We start from the raw sequence: 15,533 nt of genomic DNA on the forward strand, positions 1-15,533 counted from the left end.
TGGATGGCGATTGCAGATCCCACTACAGTAGGGTAATGAAGCTGATTAATGTCTAAGTGGAGTGCCACTTTGGCCCACCCCAGGAAGCAGAAACAGGCGGGAAATCTGTCTCATAATTTAACTGCAGGGGGACAATCAATTAATCAAACGTTCAACTCATTGCATCAGCATTGAACCGAACTCTACCGGTAACCTGATCACGGTTTGAATAACAACTTTACCTTGGCACTTTAACGTGAGACTCAACGGGACAAGCGGTGAAATACGCTCCTCAAAGTGTTAGTTCACCTATCCTTGGATGATTTACGATGTGTTGTATACCGCCCGCTGGTAGTGGTCAGTGGGTGTGGGTGAGGCATTAGTTTCTTTTGAGCCTTTGCTCCAACCTTGCGTATTACGGAGGTCGCCAGCGACACCAAACCCACAGAGTTTGGTGTCGCTGTAAAGTCTTGCATTGTGCCGAGTAAAGTCTTGCATTGTGATGGTATTGTAATAACAAAGTCAAAATTATCCACCCTTTTCCTGGAGAGGTGGAAGGAAGCATGTAATAGTAACAATAGACATGTACACAATAAGTCCTCATTATTTCAGCTTTACACATCCCTTTAGCAATAAGAATGGCTTACTTATAAATACTCTCACCAGTAATCACAAAGAATAATTAATAAACCTGAAGGGACAGTTTGTGATGGTGGCCTTTGCCAATTGGATAATTTACTCAAATTACCTCCAAGGTAAAAGAGCAATCTCAGACACAGCAGGTAGATTTTCTTTTTGCCAAACACTTGACGTCTGAGCTGTTCCCACTCCATCCACATTAGGGCTATCCGAATTAATTCATAATCATTTCTCTGCTAGTTTGGGTCTGGCCAGTTTCCGAGCATTGATTCCGCCCAACATCACTGCCCAGGTTCTGAGCTGCAGAGTGGGTTTGTAATGCCGCTCCACAACAATGTCAATGCTGTCCCTCGCCGATGTGTGCTCCCTCCTCTTGGGTGACATATAAAACCATTGTGATCTTTTGCTGATCTTTATAGATGCTGTGTCCTTGGCTGTCCTCAAACACAGATTTAATATGTGAACAGTTCTCTGCAGACTTTCTGGCATCTCGCTCTCTTGTCTAACTAAATGGGTTTGTTTTAATGTGATTTTTGAAAATCCTTAATGGCCACGATTTAGTTAAGAATCTCTGTTTAACGTCACAATCACAAACACATTTATGACTCAAAGAAAATAAGACAAATGAATAAGTAGTATTTGTATTTGTGTTAGTAGCTCTTCTAAAAGTGTGACTAGGAATTTCTGGTAGTGTTTTTACACATTTTAATGCCTGCAGTCAAGTCATGCTCCTTGGACAAACTATCTAGCGTTGTAAGAGAGCACTGGTTCCTAAGGGAGCAATTCAGGAAACTTTTTTATTTTATTTTCTTACTATTGATGTTAGATGGTTGCTCATTACACAGATATTTTATTAACTGAGTTGTATACAATTGATGCAGGTTAACAGTTCTCCCAAAATATAACATTGGGTTAAATTGCATAGCATTATTACGTCAAGGCAAGTGAAACTACTGTTTACATTTTAATTTCCTGCTAACCCTAACAAGCATTCAACTCCATAAAAACTATTTGCGACATGTGGATAGCATTTCCACCCTGTGTGCATTTCCTGGTCCCGGATATATAATTATATAATGTGGCTCTGACAGAGACCTGCAGGTGTGTGATGCCAGTGATCAGGGCGTCTGCTCCTTTGTGTTGATTCTATGGTGTGTAGCAGAACCCTTTGTCACCCCTTTATAGCCTCACGTAGCCGATATCAGTGTCACAGTCTGCTATCTGCAGAGGATCGTAATGATGTAGACAGTAGCCCGTGGGATTTTAATTGAACTTCATCATTAAATAATACATGTATAGACTATGATGCAACAGCACCAGGGGCCGCTTTCAACAGCAAGTAAGAGAATATGTGTTGAAAGCAAACTCGTTTTGACCTCATAATTATTAACGTAATTATTATTAATTGTATCTGATTTTCAGGCCATTCGGCTTTGTTTTGTGATTTTTACTCCTCCAGAGAAGGTGTTAAAAAACATGCAGGGGGCCATTATCAATGAACATGAGAAAGACTATCGCTGGAGAAACCCAGCAGAGGTCAACAAGCACCCTGACAGAAACCAGGCAGCCAAATAACCCAGGAAACCTTGACAACAATTCACACTTCACCAAACTAAGCAATGGACTCATATGACCTTGTTGTTTTAGTTAGAAAACGAAAGAATTAAGCAAACTATCAGGCAATCATATGTTTTCATACAACGTAAAAATGTCTTGGGAGTTTCCCTTGATTTAATTTCTTAACAGTGGCAGCTGAGTATTTGATTGTCGAGTATGCTAGGAAATAAAACTTTAACAACAGGATCATGTCGATTTGGCTTTTGCAAAAGTATGCTCAAGCATAGTTTGTGATTGTCACCCTGAATTAGGTATTACGCACGATGAGGGACGTTGACCATTTATGTGCTTCGTGGTGAAACCGCCAATCACCTGATGATAATTGCTTTGATCCCCAACCGCGTTCTTAAACCCATTCCATATCGGCGTCTTTTACACTTGGTTGTGTTTTCTCGATTCTAGATATTTTATATTCCTCTGGAGCTGGGAGAGAAGCACATTCTGATTGACTGAGGCAGCTGGCCCAAGACAACCATAAAAATGTTGAGCTGATAGAACGATCACACTAGGGGCTCTCTCTTAGCAAAGCGCAGGGGGTTTAGAAGTAGGTGGGCTATAAAAAGTGTTTGCACTAGTCTATCGCACAGCCTCCGACTTTATCGTGCACACTGTAATATTCAAATCACATTGCATTTTGTCCCAAGTTTTATTTCCTAGTCCATGAAAATGAAAGGCTTGGCTGCTATACTGCTAATAAATCAAATCATAGGGAAAATCCGAAGACATTTGAACATAGTACGAAAAGATATGACTGCTTGATAGAAAACAACAAATTTAAGAAACCAACTAAAACAACAAGGTCAAATTAATCCATCTCTTAGTTTGGTGAAGTGAGAATTGTTTCCAAGGTTACCTGGGATATTTGTCAGCCTGGTTTCTGTCAGGTTTGTTGACCTCCGAAGGGTTTCTCCAGCGATATTCTGTCTCATATGTTCATTGATAATGGCCCCCTGCATGTTTTTATTACCTTCTCTGGCAAGACCTCCTAATAATCATGAGGTCAAAACGGTAGACGTCATCTCATATTCTCTCACTTGCTGTTGAAAGCGGGAACTAGTGTTGATGCATCGTGGTTCATGTATTTATTATTTAATGCTTAAGTCTTTTGAGGTAGGCTGGCCAATTATGGAATTCCTTTTAAAGGTACAGAGCCCTATGAATACAGGATCATGAGGCCAATCTCAAAAGAAAGTGAACAAAAGCAATTAGTGATTCTCTTTCAAATTGCCTTTCTACATCTCATCGCATCTTCTTGGCTGTCCTACTCTGTGAATAAGCGATGTGAGAGAATGCTACAACTTTAATTTGAAAGGGGAATACACTCTTTTTTTTGTTCTGACAGAAAATAAATAAAAATTAAATGTCATGTTTACTCGCAGTGTTATCTCGGTTCAGACTTTGTTTGTTTGTCGGCCATATTTCCGTTTTGAGCTGTTATTATATATATCTTTTCAATAGGCTAAAGTGATTCACATATTTCCCATTCTATCATAGATGACTGTTAAATCCTGACCATCGTCTGTTAAGAATATATGGATGCAGCCTCTATGGGTTCACCCAATGGTTTACACTCAACCCTTGTGAGGCTGCAGACTGGCCCTAAATGGATCTTTGCCATAGTTTGAGTTCTTTACAGCCTGCAGCGGGCAACTCTGCATCCATCGACCGCGAACCACCGGTGAAGGGACTACTTGTTTGTCTCTTACACAAGAGCTTCTCAAAGAGAAAGTCATGGCTGCCACTTGGGCCTGACCTATTATGGCCAAATAGTTTCTACTTTAACAACTATTACCGCCTTTAGTACATGAATAGTAAACTTAAAGTGTGTGTGTGTGTGTCTCTGTGTTTTAGTGTGTTTGTGTGTGTGTGAGAGACCTATTCTAAGGGTTCTTTCCTTCTCTGACATCTATCACTGGGAGAAACAAGAGTGTGGTGGCCTTTAGGAAGGAGTTGTCTGCCACAGTTTGGTGGTAAACGCACTGCTGGAAATCCCACTCTTGTAGGGAACTGCACAGTCCGACTGCGGAGTCTATGGCGGAGAAGTCTTGGTGTTCTGAATGGAGTGATTTCTTTGTATTTTGGAATCCGATAACCCTAGGTACAGCATCATGTGGCACAGAGGAAAACACTTAAAAGGGTCATTCTGTTTGACTCCTTTTGAATGGTCCAAATTAAATGATACGCATGATAAACAAATAAAACACAATAGTGTTGAGGTACTCCTCTGGGAAAAGATGACGACTGTCCATGCTGCTAAATAAAGTAACGCTGTAATTTTGCAATGTTTTAATTGTTTTTCTTTACATCCATGCATCATTTATAACCTCATTACGAAAACAAAGTATATCTATTTTTTCATGTTTTTTACATAAGAAAAACAATCATGCTGATCTTTTTGTGGGAGGCAGGTTTTTTCACGTTGAAGTGCAGCGTGAAGTACTTTAAAATATGGTCATTTGAGTGCTGCTACTGAAATGCCTTTTTTTCTACCATGGAATTGAAAGGCAAGGACATTTTGCATCAAGCCAAGTTGTGATTAACCCTATTTAGCCATTTTGGTTTTTAATCAATTTCATTTTTACATAAAATATGAACACATTTGAAAGCTCTACTACAGTTATTAAAATAACACAACTAAAATACAACATTTTGGATGAAGGCAGTCAAACCAAACACATTTACATACATGATTTGTTGCTGAAGTGTACTAAATTGAAAATTGCTTGAAAATTGTTTAACCCACAATGAAAAAATGAGTTTAAAGTCTTCAATACAATGGTATAGAATACAATTACTCAGTGTAGGTATTTTTCAATTATCTGCAACAACAAATATTTTCCTGCTTACTTCAGGTACTGTATAGCGTAGTTATAACGCATACCTTGCCATTATGCTGAAAAGTATTTTGGCCATTGACATTGCCCTTTTGTCAACTGTATCTCATGGCACGGTGATCAAATATTTGAAGTGGACTCGACTGTGTCGAGTAGGCTACTTTGCGTTTCTTAAATAGGCCTATAGCATGCACCTCCCCATGCATGGTACGTTTGTTTGAATTGGAGATAGCCCCCTTTAAATGAAGTCATATTAAATACACTGGGTAAACTTGCGGATTTCATTAATGTTGTTGCTAGTTTGAATTTGATCCTTTTGGCTACAAACATACTCAAATTGACAAGGTTGAGCGCATAGCGTACCATTAAGGCCCAGTCCTTACCGCAGCGACCGGGGTTCGATTCCTGCCCGGGGGCCTTTTGCTGCATTTCTCCCCCTCTCTCTCCCATACCTTCCTGTCTTACTCTACAATGAAAAGGATAAAACCTTCAAAAATAAATCTTAAAAAAAAAAGTACTCAAAGTGTGGAGAAGCAAATGGCTTGACCAAAGTCACGCAATTAAAAGAGACAAAATACAACAGGGCGCATATTAAAAATGACGCTTCCCTTTATTGTCACTCTTCTCAGATCACTCTTTTGACCCTTGGTAATCCTGCTGTCACTATGACTGACTCAAATCCGCTTGTCTTGTTTTCTCTCCCTTCTGGTTCTACATATGGGCTTATCGGGGTGTTGTTCTGCACAGGGGATCGTGTGCCAAATCCGGGAGGTCTGCCAGGCGGCATGCAACATGTCTTCTTTACAAAATGAAAATGACAAGGCAATCGCCATTCTGTCAGCGTCACCATGGTAGCACCGGCAAGGTTATTTATCCTCAAGGTTAATGGAATGACGGCTGGAACGGAAGAGGCCAGGTTTAGAGAAACATGTGCCCGTTTTATTTAAGCCAATGATGGACACACACACACACACACACACACACACACACACACACACACACACACACACACACACACACACACACACACACACACACACACACTACCCCTCACAACCACAGCTAAACAATGGCTTGTGTAGCCTGATGTGTGAGATTGGGGCATGCATGGGCATTCAGCTCTGTTTACTCAGCTCTGTTCTGTAATTTCCACCTAGGGATGTCTAATAACGTGTCATAATTGCAGAGTTGGTTGGTTATCCTTATCCTGTGCCAAACGGCTATATCAGTTAAAATTCCACCTTTTTTAGTCACATACCTCGGCCATCACAGCTACTGGCACATAAATCCCTATTGCATGTTATTAATCAGTTTAATCCTTTTATTTATTTATTTCATTACATATTCATTGTCGATATCTGTGAAAGACGGTTTAACATGATTTTTGAGCACAAATTATGCATAAACCAGCATTAATAAATTACTGGGATGCATTGGCAAAAGATAAAACGGCAAAGGCAAAACGTCAGGATTATGGGAGGGATAACGTGCAAGGGCTTGGCAATGCGTTGCTCAGTAGTTAAGTCAGGTTTTTGCTCCCATTACAATCTCCTGGCTACTCCAACACAGGGAGCTAGGACCGTAAACCTTTCAACCTTGTATTGGTTCCTGGGGATACGGTCTGTATAAAATCAAACCCCTTTGCTTATCATTAATGAACGTGTCACCCAAAACCGACTTTAGTATGAATTCCAAAATGACCCAAGGCCCCTGTTAAAACTAGTCTAGCGGGACTAGGGGTTATAAACCGACTGCAAGCTAGGTTTGTGGAGAACCAAGAAATAAAGAAATGCCATTAAATAAATAAATAAATAAATAAATAACAACCTTGCAGTGACATATTTGCATTTTCTCTATGTGGCTATATTTAGGATGGTAATCAGGCTAAGCCACAGATCTCGTAAAAATTATTGTTCCTTGCAGAACTGAACCATTCCCGATGCAACCTGGAAAAGCAAGAATATGAAGAACCATGTGTGGGCAAAGGTGCTCTTTTGAAAAGCTGCATCTCTTTAACGAATGGAAACGTGCACAAAGCTTTGCTTCTCCCAGGGGATCCTCAAACAAACTCCTTTCCTTATGTCACATCTGGTTTAAAGTTTGAAATGTGGTCCCACACAGATTGTGATATGTATTGAGTGCTCCAATCAGTCACCAGCCTAGTGGTAGGTCAATAGGTCAGTAAGGACACCAGTAAACCTATCCTTGGAAGGAAAAAGCATTGATGGCAGATAAGGCTGACACTTTAAAACAGTGTGACGCTTCACATTTAAGTCAAACGGATCAAATTTATTTTGTCGTTTTTGTTTGTTTTCATTGTTGTGACTGACTCTGAATGAACAGACTTTAATTTTACATATTTTGTATCATGGCGTGCCAAATAACATATTACCATGGTATAATATTATGCACTGCTTAATATTGAGTGTAAATTAATTTTGCGATGAATGGAATCTTAATCCTAATGATCAATGACATTAAGGAGCAGGCCCATTCGCCCCACTTGATGAAAGTTCTTTATGAGAAATCCATCAAACGTAAAACCCTGAACATAATCACTGACATTTACGACCGCGACAGCTGCTGCATTTTACAGATAAATTATACAATCCAAACACCAAATTAGTGTTTCATAAAACTGCTATAGCCAGAGTTTTTTATGAAGGAATAAACTGCGTGGACCATGAATGGAACAGAATGCAACGTTCTCATTAACTCATAAAGTGAGTAGGAAAGGATTGTGTAATATCCCTGTCCCTCCTTCTGACAACTGCAGTCATGCATGCAATCTAACCTTAAAACATTTCAGGAGACTCAAATTCTCTCTTAAGTGAGCTGAAATAACAATGATATTTCTGACTTCTTTCCCTACCCAGCCTCTCTTCTGCAAGTGTATTGAACGGTGCTTTAACCATGGGGACGCCCTAACATAATATCATGCATAAATATGCTGCATATATTAACAATTTAATGTGAATATTGTTGCCGTAATGTAATAATCAGATTCTTATTTATCCAATTAAAATAGCCAATAGATAACAGTCTTCAGTTTAACTTATCTTCTATACTCTCCAATTAGTTGAGAATAAATTTTTCACAGGCACGGAGCATCTCTGATTAAAAACATGGAAGGTGTAACCATGTCACGATGTCTCACTGAAGCGAGTGCTAATCAAATAGGTGATATTCACTAGACGGCACAACAAATTGGTGCTTGTGCTGTATTGACAAATACAACTTAGAAAAAGTTCCATGTGAAGGTCCACCAAGGTTTTTTTTTTTGCCTGTGTTTACGTGGAAGTTGAATGAAATAGCTGGAGGTTTTCAAAATAAGGAATGAGAAGCTATATTTAAACGCAAGACCAGCAGTGCCCATTATATTGGGGTATTGTCAGGGCCACATTTTACCATTTTTTAAAATCTATCTCAGTTTATGTCTACCAACCATTCTTCAATCTGAAACGTTGTCAACCTCCCACTGACCATATATCTGTGTGTTTTTGACTACCCGCTATCCATAGGCACTCCCTGTAAGTTGCTCCATCACCACAATAATACATTTCTATTCCATGGTAATGGGAGCAATACTGGATAATTTACAGTTTTACAATGTGGTTTGATTAAATATCCGGACAAGTTTCAATATCCTAACACCTAATTTCATTTTATCCTTGAAGGAACTGTGTGTGTGTGCGTGTGCGTGTGCGTGTGTGTGGAAGCGAGGTGCTATCTAGTTCTGGGGTGAGGTTAGGGGGTGTTTCCCTACATCAACATAAATTACCATCACTGTGCACAAACAGCGAGGGTATGTGGAATTAATAATACACTACGAGTCCTTGTCCTCAGCATAAAGAGCTTACTGTTACCCAATTCTGTTCCTGCATGGCAAGGTTACATTGTATACACTAATTCTCCTTTTTAAAACCTTAAGCAATAGACCATTGCCTTGGTATTGCCCACTGAATCAATCATTCGTTTTGGACACTTAAGAGATTGGCAGAAACCATAAACTATTAAGAGCCCAGTGGACGTTCTGTGGAATAGTAATGAGCGATTAATAGACTCTTTTGCGACCACTGCTTATCTGATTTCAGCTCCACCGCTAAACATGTCGGTTCCTAAAAAAGACCACTTCACAAGTTAATAGAGTCTTTTCACATGCCTGATTAGAAACTGTGAGTTTATAGTTACTCTACAGCAAATCGCTATGTGAAATTGGCCTTTAATTAGTTTCAACACATTTTGTGTAGCATATAATTATTTATTGATTTTTTTTTTGCTTGTATGGGCGTAGTTTACACTTTTTAAAAATAATAATAACACTTGCAGGCAATTTGGGATAAAAACCATGAATGACAAAATTATTTCAAGGTGATTATTTGGATGAACTCTTGCAAGGTTGACTTGCAGAAGAGATAAACTTGAGAATCGATACTTTTAAGAACTTAATTTAGACCCAAAAGGTTTACTCTGCCATAAATCTTATTAAATGTTAAGTTCCTCTCATCCAGGGGAAGTATTTGTAAATTCTGTAAAGTTGTAAGACTATTACAATATTAATGCATTAGCCAAAATAAAAGCATTTTCATTTCACAGTAAAATGTATTTTGTGTTGAGGATGTCGTTGTAAACATTGCATAATTACCTTTCCAACCTAATTTACTAAAGGGCTTCTTTTGATATCGGTGATGCATCTGAACATTTCCAGCTACTGCACCATTGATTCTGCTGTACTGTATTCACAAAACAGCAGATTTTGTATTCTGTCAGTGTTGTGGTGTCCTCATTAAAGGACTGACCTCACAATAAACACTTCCCTTTTCATCACCTTTCCCATATGTCGTTTTTCAAAGAGATTATTTTTTTCGTTGTTGTAATTCATTAATTCATTGCAAATATTGAAAATGTATATGAACAATTGAACATCCAGTATTTTGTTGCTTATGTTTTGCCAAGATCTTATGTATTTTGGCACTTTTGCTCTGCCATTTTGATAAGTTACATTTGGCAAGGTTTCCTCTGAAGAAATCTCTGCTCTGTGCTCCAAGATAAAACACCTTGAAGACAGGAGCCAACTGTCAACAATGCCACTGTGGCAAAATATGTAGTGTAAAGTCACAGCTCTGATTGGCTAAAGAGAATGAACTGCATAAAGACATTTGCAATGATTTATTTACATATTCACTTATTTGTAAACCATGAAACACATTCATGAATTGCGACTCCTCGGTTTCTTTAACCACTTTATTTATTTTTTGTTTTGCCACATCAAAACCTCCATATAGATCCAGCGTCTCTTTTGTACTCACCCTAAGAGCAATTCAATCGTTGTATGAGCCAGTGACAGCGTTGCCCTATATTTGTTGGAAATTGGATCATGAATATTGTGTCAACCTAGAAAAAAAAAGTTAAAGCCTATGCATGCTTTCTTGTTCCCTCTGATCCTGCACTCTTTTGTGGCTCCATTGGCCCATTGTAGCCCAGAAGAGATCAACCAGGACCCTGTCGGGTGTGGATTATTCCATTGTACCAGTGCCACTGTAGGGGAAGAGGATTAGCAGGGAAGACATTGGTGGAGGATTCTAAAGGAAGTGACTCCATGGCACCCATGGGACGCGGATTGTTAAAGTGTAGAACAAGCTATATTGGTGCTTTTTATTTTGAGAAGGGATCTGGATGGAGAAAACAATGATAAAACCGAAAAAAATCGAACCAAAGGAAAAAAAAGTTATTTCAGTGGACTTCCTGTGTATATGACTGTGTTTCTCTGCTTCTCTCCCCCTCACAGTGAGCCACGGACCTACAGTTTGGCACGCTGCCTACCCAGAATGTGGGGAGGGGACCCAATCCCCGGTGGACATCATAGACGAGAACGCTCAGGTTTCCCAGGAGTACCAGGAACTAACTCTTGACAAGTTCAATGTTGAATCGTCCAACCAAACTACCATGAAGAACACGGGAAAGACAGGTACCAAGTAATGCTCTTGACACAACGCGTTTTCATCCATCCGCATTATACACAACCTCATCAAACCATCGCCGTTGTTTATTTTACACTGTAACGGTGTGTTCTTGTTGACTAATCGTCTCCACTTATGCAACTTATGAGTAGCCAATTATGCAGCTTGTGTTTCATCTAGTCATCCAACCACAGTGCTTTAATAATCAAACCAATATACCTTTTTACATGTTTTTCTTTTGGTCCTTTATATAATACCATTATTTCAAGTAGTCTCATATTTTTTTCACCACACAAACAAGTCCCTGTGTTTAATAATAAGCTGTTGCCTCAAACGATGCCTTCAAGATTTTTTCTTTTTGCGAGCAATTGTCGTTCAAAGATCAGATGGCTGTGAAATCCCATGGCAGTTGGCAGCAGAGTTCTGAGTGTAATTGATCTCCCTTGGTTTGGTGATGTGTCTCTCTAGAGTACAGAGAGTTGTCTTGTGCCTTTGATCTTAATTAGCCTCGTTAGCTTCCATAACAACTCTGGCCAGTGGGGGGAAAAATGCTTCGGCCGACTTTATGCACTAAAGATGGAAAAAAAACACAAAAAGCAGAGATGGATAGTAGCTCTGCGACGTGCATTTTATTTAGGTCTGGAGCCATACTAGTTTGTTTTCTTGACCTTGAAAGAACTATGAAAATGGAAACAACTTAGCTGATAACTGATCCACCTCACCTACCCTGGTTAATTTGTCAGAGATATGTAATTTATATATGCTACATGTATTATAGCATGGCCAATTATTACACAGCCTCGATCAATACTCTTTTCCGATTGGTCAATCGCGGTATTCAGTAGTCTGTTATTTCTGGATAGCAGACCACTGTATGAATAACTGACTGTTGCTATGGACGCAACTCATTAAAAGTCAATTATTTTACGATAACGACATTGTCATTATCGTCACATACATTATCCCTAAATACATCCAGATCTTTATCTTTGTATCACCACTTTGAGATCACAATCACTCTTCTTTTGAAACACACATTTAGAGAACAATAGAATCGGGTTAAGATGGTAGGAAGGAACAGTCACACAAGACATTGCCAGTTATATTTAGCATTCGTCAAACGTCACGTCGGTCACCAATCACAATCGAGCTTGTGCCAAACAATTACAGCATGGCAATATTAGTGGTGAGGCCGCCTCGGAGACCTGATCAATGCATCGTGATTCACCTCGGCAGAGCCAAATTCGTACGCCTTGAACCGCGCTGACACCGGTCTCTGTTTTGGCAGTGTTCCAGTCATTGTTGTTTAACTCAACATTTCCCAGGCAAATTTCAGTCCGTCGACCAAATGCATGCGGAAAGGGGAGAGTCCCTGGGGACATTTGCATTGATCAAGGATTTACTTTCACACACACTCGCGTTCCTTCACAGGCTGTGATTCAAGGTCTTTTTGGCTTAGCGTCTAATTCCCGCTCTGCTGTTTCTTGAGTTCAGACAGACGCACCCGGAACAGCATTTCTAATGAAAGTCCCAGGGCCAACCCGCCTCCCAGACTTTCTTAATTCCTGCGTGCGGGATTTCAACACCGCAGCACTACCACCCCCGGCAGGGCTTTTTTATTACCGAACATCACAACTTTTTAGGCAAAAATCCGAAGAAGATGTGGGGGTCTCACGGGGAGACCTGTCCTGTCTCTCTGCTCGCTGGGCCACCTCTCAGCAACCGGCACCACAAGCCGCCGCCGCCGCCACGCCGGTTTCCCGCTCTGATCTCATGATCTCGCCGCTCTTCACACGCGACGTCCTCTCCACAGGAAGCCATCTCCTCTGATCCTTCCTCTCTCATCACCTACCCTCTCTCATCTCCTTCCGTCCTTCCTTTTTAAACCCTCCTTCCTGTGCGGCAGCCCCCTTCCCCATCGCTCTCACGGCGCGTCGGGTGATTTCATATTTTTAAGCAGGCGTCTGGATTCAAGACGCGTCACGGCACCCGCGTGTGCTCTCCTGTCAGCGATCTGTTTGTGGATCCACGCGCACCTCGCTGCTCCTCGCTGCGCTTTGTTTCGTGGCTTGATCTGGAGAGACGGACTAAATCCTCCTGTAGCAGGAGGGTGTCAGTCAACAGCAGGGGAAGAGGGAGCACTCTCTTATTTGGTTAGAGAGTGTCTGTGTTTGTGGGAGCAGTCTGTTATTTGGGGTGTGTGTGTGTGTGTGTGTGTGTGTGTGTGTGTGTGTGTGTGTGTGTGTGTGTGTGTGTGTGTGTGTGTGTGTGTGTGTGTGTGTGTGTGTGTGTGTGTGTGTGAGTCAGAGGCTGAGGAGGCACCAGAAAAACACTGCTAGAGACACATCGGTGAGCGATGGCAACACGATCCTAGATACATTTTGATCCCATCCATATCCATCTTCAAATGATGTTTGACTATTCAGCGGAGCATCCAGCGAGCCTTTTTGCGATGCATTCACAACCCGCAGTGTCACTTGGCATGACATGTGGAAATGCATTCAGAAAACAGTGGTTTCCAATGAAACAAGGCCTCCTTTCGTTTTCTTACGCAAAGGGAAATATTGTATTTGATATAACTGTTCTATATATGTATAATTATTTTAAAATATGTATTTATTTTTTAACTTGATTTCGATAATGAGGACAAAACATTAAAGGGACAATGTGTACATTTGTTGGTTCAAACATTCAAAAATGAACCCTAATTATTCATTATATTCATTGGGGTGATGCGTTTCGGGGGGGGAGAGAAGGATGAGGTGGAACCAAGGTCCTTTTGGAAGGGACTCTGCATCTCATTGTTTCTTAAGATAGATTTTCTGGTAACTTTCTGCTAATATTGCTACGCCCTGTTGGTTAAGGAATAATTTGTCAGTTGGCAAATCTTATACATTGCACCTTTAAAGGATGCTTTTATGAAGCCATTTGAATTTATGTGTAAAATTACATTTTCCACATCGTAATTATGTGCTCCTACTTGTTTGAGTTTTATTTGTTGTATTTCTTTTACAATTGGTATCTTAGTTTAATACTACCTCTTATTGAGTTCATGGTTTTTAAGCAGAGTCATCGGCAAAGAGAATATTAAATGAAATGTCTTCTATAAATACTCTTGGATCCAAGCAATAGAATCGCTGAAGATCTAAAGGAAACATACACTCTTTTTGTCTGGAACATCTAATACGCTGCGATAATTAAAGCATGGATTTAAGATGCATGCTATTCTATTTGTGCTGTTCAATTGAATAAATTCATATTAATTAGAGTAGCTCAAGGGTATGAAAGTAAAAATGGCCCTGAAAAGTGGCTTCCTGACCATCATTGTCAGTACAGCCACGCTTTTTCCAAGTATCAAAGTGACCACAACAAGCGCTTTTATTAGCAATCCTCCTACGCTAGCTCTCCCTTACATTGATCCATGCTGGTGTAAAGCAAATATACACTTGCTAAAGAACACTCAAAAACATGTGAGCCACAGAAGTGCAATTTTCACAATCTGTCAACGCGTGTTACATAAAAATGTCTTGAATGTTACATATGTGTATTGATATATCTATTGGTAATTTATCAAGCCTTGCACGGAATCTTCTTTTGAGCCTTGTGGTCATTAGAGCAAATCCCATCATTAGAAAAACATGACATCGTACGTCTTGTCCACCTTATCATGCACATAACATTAAGTCCCAGGTGTCCCATCAACAACCTGTTCTGACCGATCCCTTCATTTTTTTTTTTTATCTCATTATGCTAATCTAGAAAGGCTGTCTGTGATAGTGTGTTAACACATCGCTATTCCTTATTTCTCCCACTCTCCCCGTTCTCTCCCTGTAGTCGCTGTTCTGCTGAAGAACGACTACTTTGTGCGTGGGGCTGGCCTGCCCGGGCGCTTCAAGGCGGAGAAGATGGAGTTCCACTGGGGCCAGAACGGCTCAGCAGGCTCCGAACACAGCATCGCAGGCCGGAGGTTCCCAGTGGAGGTAAGAGCCTTCCTTGTCCCTCAGCAGGGGACGAAAAGGGAAAAAAAACTCTCGGCCCCCGAATTTACATAGAAACACCTGCCCTTACATAGCAGGCAGACACGGAACACTTCCCTCACTTGGGGAGGAGGTTGTAGCCAAGGTGTGCCACTGAGTACGAGGTGAAGTTGATAAATCTCCGCATCAACAACTGAGATGTTGCTGGTGCATAATTAATATACCATTCTTGTTTCAGTTCCTCTATGATTTTCTATTCCCTGTATTTCTGGAAGGTGGCTTTTGTCTGAAACAGCCTAGTGAAATCATATAATATAATAATAATAATAATTCATATTATTAGAGAAGTATATTTTTTCACATAACCACCCTTTCCCTTCGGGATTGTGGTCCTACAGCCCAGCAAAATGTGTGAATGATAAGAATACATTGTATTATCATGGAAATATATGTACATTACAGAGCAGCACGTATTTTTAAATATCTTTTCAGAGCGTGCAAAGAATAGTGTGAATTCCTGGCATATG

General features: G+C 40.3%; 1 protein-coding gene across 1 annotated transcript in view; it reads left to right on the top strand.

Moving 5' to 3' along the window:
• Positions 1-15,533, top strand: part of LOC307083803 (receptor-type tyrosine-protein phosphatase gamma-like) — a 93,303-nt gene that overhangs the window by 36,064 nt on the left and 41,706 nt on the right. Inside the window, exons 3-4 of the mRNA XM_079747791.1 lie at positions 10,858-11,037; positions 14,864-15,009. Of these exons, the coding sequence (XP_079603917.1) occupies positions 10,858-11,037; positions 14,864-15,009 (326 nt within the window). The remainder of the gene's footprint in view (positions 1-10,857; positions 11,038-14,863; positions 15,010-15,533) is intronic.

The sequence above is a fragment of the Pollachius pollachius genome (genome assembly GCF_949987615.1).
Source record: "Pollachius pollachius genome assembly, chromosome: 12".
In the NCBI taxonomy this organism is placed as follows: Eukaryota; Metazoa; Chordata; class Actinopteri; order Gadiformes; family Gadidae; genus Pollachius; species Pollachius pollachius.